Source organism: Lepus europaeus, unplaced genomic scaffold, assembly GCF_033115175.1.
Source record: "Lepus europaeus isolate LE1 unplaced genomic scaffold, mLepTim1.pri SCAFFOLD_29, whole genome shotgun sequence".
NCBI classification, from domain to species: domain Eukaryota; kingdom Metazoa; phylum Chordata; class Mammalia; order Lagomorpha; family Leporidae; genus Lepus; species Lepus europaeus.
The window spans coordinates 427,943-432,458 of NW_026909167.1; the positions used below are offsets into that span (position 1 = coordinate 427,943).

General features: G+C 47.0%; 1 protein-coding gene across 1 annotated transcript; it reads right to left on the bottom strand.

Annotated features, from left to right (window-relative positions):
* Positions 1-1,579: 1,579 nt before the first annotated feature.
* Positions 1,580-2,976, bottom strand: LOC133754844 (testin-like). Its single transcript, XM_062185226.1, has one exon. The coding sequence runs from the start codon at positions 2,935-2,937 to the stop codon at positions 1,672-1,674; it is 1,266 nt and encodes a 421-aa protein (XP_062041210.1). The 5' UTR covers positions 2,938-2,976; the 3' UTR covers positions 1,580-1,671.
* Positions 2,977-4,516: the final 1,540 nt, after the last annotated feature.

The following is a 4,516-nucleotide window of genomic DNA, read 5'->3' on the forward strand; positions in this document are numbered from 1 at the left end:
TCTGGTCAGCAAAGTGATTGCCTCTCGATACAGGGTCAACAGGTTTTTGATGGCCCGGGCAGTGCACTATTGCCAGTTTCCACAAGTTTGGTTTCCACAAGGCAGCCAGAAGTACCAAGATTTCTTCCTTATTTTTAATAGTCTTTCCTTCTGCCATGAGGAGGCCTCTCTCTCAATATATAGCGCCATGTATGTGGGCAGTGGCAAAAGCATACCGGCTATCCATGTAGACAGTTAATCTTTTTCCCTCTCCCAGCCTTAGGGCCTGGGTTAAGGCCATTAACTCGGCCTTTTGTGCCGACATGTCTGTTGGCAAAGGCTCGGCCCATATTATCGCAGTCTCTGAGACCACTGCTGCCCCTGCATACCTCTGTCCTTGGTGCACGAAGTTGCTCCCGTCGGTGTACCATGTGGCCTCAGCGTTGGGTAGTGGCTGGTCTTGTAGGTCTTCTCTTACCCCATGTACTTAGGCTAACACTTCAACACAGTCATGGAGTGGGGCCTACAAATCTGGATCAGGTAGCAGGGAAGCAGGGTTGAGGATGGTTGGTGGCTGAAAGAAAATTCTTTTTTTTTTTAAAGTGAAAGAGGCTTTATTTTTAATAATAACATACATATCATTCATTCCTTTTAATTTTTATAGTGCACAGCTATATATGGAAGTATACAGAGAAAAGTAAACATTAGAAAATACCCAAGAATGGAAATATATAGGCAAAGAAGACATTTTATAGATTCATGAACAGGCTTAGAAGTATTACAAGAGAGTATCCATTTTATCTAGTGATAAAAATAAAAACTATGCAAAAAAAATCTATTCAAACCATGGCAGGCAAGTGCAATCAGTACAAGTTATAGTTTCCTGGGTATAAAAACTATACCTGTTCTTTGGACTGAAAACAATATAAAATGAATGGCTTTTTATATCCAGGCCAAAATTCATCTAAAGAAGTAAAAAGTGTGGATACTGTTATGCCACATGTGATAAAATATTTAAGGCCACATGTATATGGAGGTCATCAATGTACAAAGAGAATATTGAGAGGTAGGGTAAATAAAAAAATAGAGAAATGCAATAAAGAAAGTGCCACTTCTGCCTAAATCAGTAAATATCAAATGTGTAGACATTAAAATAGCAGCTCTATATACTACACGGCATTTCTACTTTCTTTGTCAAGAAGAATGTACTGTGAATCATTACAAAGTTCAATGAATACCATTCGGCAGAAAATGTAGAGTCTTGGTGTTAGGGCAAATTTAATTTCCTTTTCCTTTTATACATGAGGGGGAAAAGAGTATAGAACTAGGAACACTCATCTTTCCATCCAGAACACTAACTTTTAAGTATTTTACATATTCTGTGTTTGGAACAAGGGGGATACAGATATGGAGATCAATTAAACCCAGCTTCCAACTCACATTTCAGATTTGGAAAGCTAAGGAAAGACAAAAGTCTTTACCATTTCTAAAATCAAATGCTTCAAGCAGGTTTCAAAAATTGAGCGGAAAAAAAATTGATAAGGAAAAACAGCAAAGAATGATATTGAACAAAATCTCCTGGTTTCCTTTACTGTTTCTTTTCCTTTTATTTTTTTTTCAAATTGCACTTTACAGTAGAAATGCATACCAACTTGGACAGATCATGGCTCAATACTGCTTGGTGCTCTTATTTTAAGACATCATCTTCTTGCACTCCACTGAACAGAAAACCATGCCCTCTACTGGCATGAACTTCTGCCCAATGAGACACTTGCTGCAACAGGAACACAGAAAGCACTGTGTGGAGGCATGCCAGCTGAAATCGTTGTAGGTTACCAGCTGCACTTCTGGGTCGATGGCATTGTGGCATCCCTGACATACCACAGCGTGGTTCTTCACGTAGCAGGGCTTGCACTCAGGCTTGTCATTGACCATCACGTATATTTCGCCAGCCAGGATGTTGTCACAGTCAAAGCAGCAGAAGTGTTTCAGATGCCAATTCTGGTTTTCTGCCTGGGTATACTCATTGCTGAATATCAGCTCATCACAGCCGGCACATCGGGGTTTCTCGCTGTCACAGTAGTGTCTGCCGCAGAACAGCTTCCCGTTCTTCCAGAAATAAATCATGTCGACCAGCAGTTCAGAGCAGGTGCTGCAGACAAAACACGCTGGGTGCCACAGTTTATCGTAGCCGGCCCTCTCAGCATAGATGGCGGGGTCGCCCTCCTTCATGCTCAGCTTGCAGCAATAGCAGAAATACTGAGTTCCTTTGTACTCGGCAGATTTGTTCTCCATGGGCCCCATGGCTGCCGGGGTGCTTCTGTCCCCCGCGGGGATGTAGAGTTTGTCGGGGCTGGGACTACCCATCTCATAGGGAAGTTTCACATCTCCTACGCCCAGTGCCTCACTCTTGTATTTCTTCACAAACTGCTCCATCTCCTTCACCTCTTTGGGAGATAACTCATGGCACTTGGAAGGGTCCTGGTCATGTGCGGGGAGCTGCTTTGCCAGCTGCTTCTTTCGGTACTGTGCCCCTTCCGAGCCTGCCACTGGCTGTTTCTCCTTGGGCAGCATCTGCATGTACTGTCTGGCCAGTGCCTGGTTCTGGACAGGAGGAGCCCATTCATAGGTGACTGTGTTGATGGAGACATTCTTCTTGGCAGCAACTGGATTGGTCAGTATCATAACATTGCGTTTATACATGGGAATTCCATCCGTCTTTAGCTTTGCGATCAGAGTGGTATACTTGGTGTCTTCAAAAAGTCGCCCCACTTTTCTGTCCTCTTCATTGCTTAAGAGGACGTCATGTTCTTCTTGGCCACACTTGCAGTTACGACATATTTTTCTCCAGAAGTGCAGTTCAAATCCTTCACATTTGTCTTTGCATTTTAAACAGGGTGCTCCAAATCCTTGCTCGTGACCTAAGCCCATCTTCTTCATCTTGGCGTCCAGGTCCATGTTTGTGGGTCAAGAGGGGGCGTCCTCCTCCTGTCCAGGATCTCATGTCCAGGCTCAGGTGGCCTCCGCTCCGCCCCCGGCACTGCGGGATCCGCCGGGACTCTGGCGCCGCCGCCGCCGCAGCCACTCGCCCGGCGCCGTCGAACTTCCGCCGCCCAGTCTGCCGCAGGCCGGCTGAAAGAAAATTCTGAGAGGGTTTAGCAACAGTCCTTGGTAGTGATTTAGCCATGCATTACTGAGCCATTGGTCGGGGGGCTGCTTTAGGAGGCCTTCAACAGCATGGGATGTGGTGACCTGCAGTTCTTGCCCCATGGTTAGCTTGTCTGCATCTTTCACCATCAGGGTCATGGCCTCCATCATTCTGAGACAAGGGGGCCATCCGGCAGCCACAGAGTCAAGTTTCTTTGATAAGTATGCCACAGGCCATTTCCAAGGGCCTATGCGTTGAGTCAGAACTCTCTTAGCTACCCCCTTACTCTCGTCCACAAACAGCTGAAAAGGCTCGGAGGCATCGGGGAGTCCCAGTGCTGGGGCCAAGAGCAGCGCTGTTTTTATCTGCTGAAAGGCTTGTTCAGCCTCCTCTGTCCATTTGAAGGGTTGCTGATCTTTTGTCACCAGGTAAAGGGGTTTGGCCAATTCAGCGAACCCAGGGATCCACAATCGGCAGAACCTGACTGACCCTAAGAATTCCCAAACTTGCTGCTGCAACTGCGGCTGTGGGATCCGGAGTACAGTCTCCTTGTGCTCAAGTGTCAGCCACCATTGCCCCCCTTTCAATAGGTACCCCAGATAGGTTACCTCAGTCTTTCAGATTTGGGCCCAGACTCCCCAGGGTGTATAAGAGGTCCTCCATTCCCCAGGTACATCCCTCGATGGTCTGTGTTGTAATCAGCAAGTCATCCACATACTGCAAGAGGGTCAGGTTTGGGTGAGCCCATCTATACTCACTCAGGTCCTCATGAAGGGCCTCATCAAATAATGTAGGAGAATTCTTGAATCCTTGTGGTAGTTGGGTCCAGGTTAATTGTCCATTGATGCCCCTCTCCGGGTCCGCCCACTCAGACAAAAAGTTCTTGACTCTTGGGAGCTAGGGGTAAACTAAAAAAAGCATCTTTTAAATCTAGGACGGTGTGCCACTGTCTTTCAGGACTGAGAGTACTGAGAAGAGTATAGGGATTGGGCACCGTTGGGTGAATATCCGCGACTCTTTTATTTACTTCCCTTAGGTCCTGCACAGGCCGAAAGTCTCCTGTGTTGGGCTTATGCACTGGCAATAGGGGTGTGTTCCAGGCTGATCTGCATGGTCACAGGACCCCTTGGTCCAAGAGGCACTGGATATGGGCCATGATCCCCACCTTTGCCTCCAAAGACATAGGGTACTGCCGGACTCTGACTGGGTCCACCCCAGGTTTAGTCTCTATGTATATGGCTGGTCGGTCGGTGGGGAGCCAGTCCCACCCATCTGGTTTCTGCCCAAGCCTCTGGGAAACGTTTCAGCCACCGGTCGATTCCCTGTTTGGGCACCTCAGGCTGTTGGTAAAGTTGGTATTCATCTTCCAGTGGCAGAGTCAATATTGAT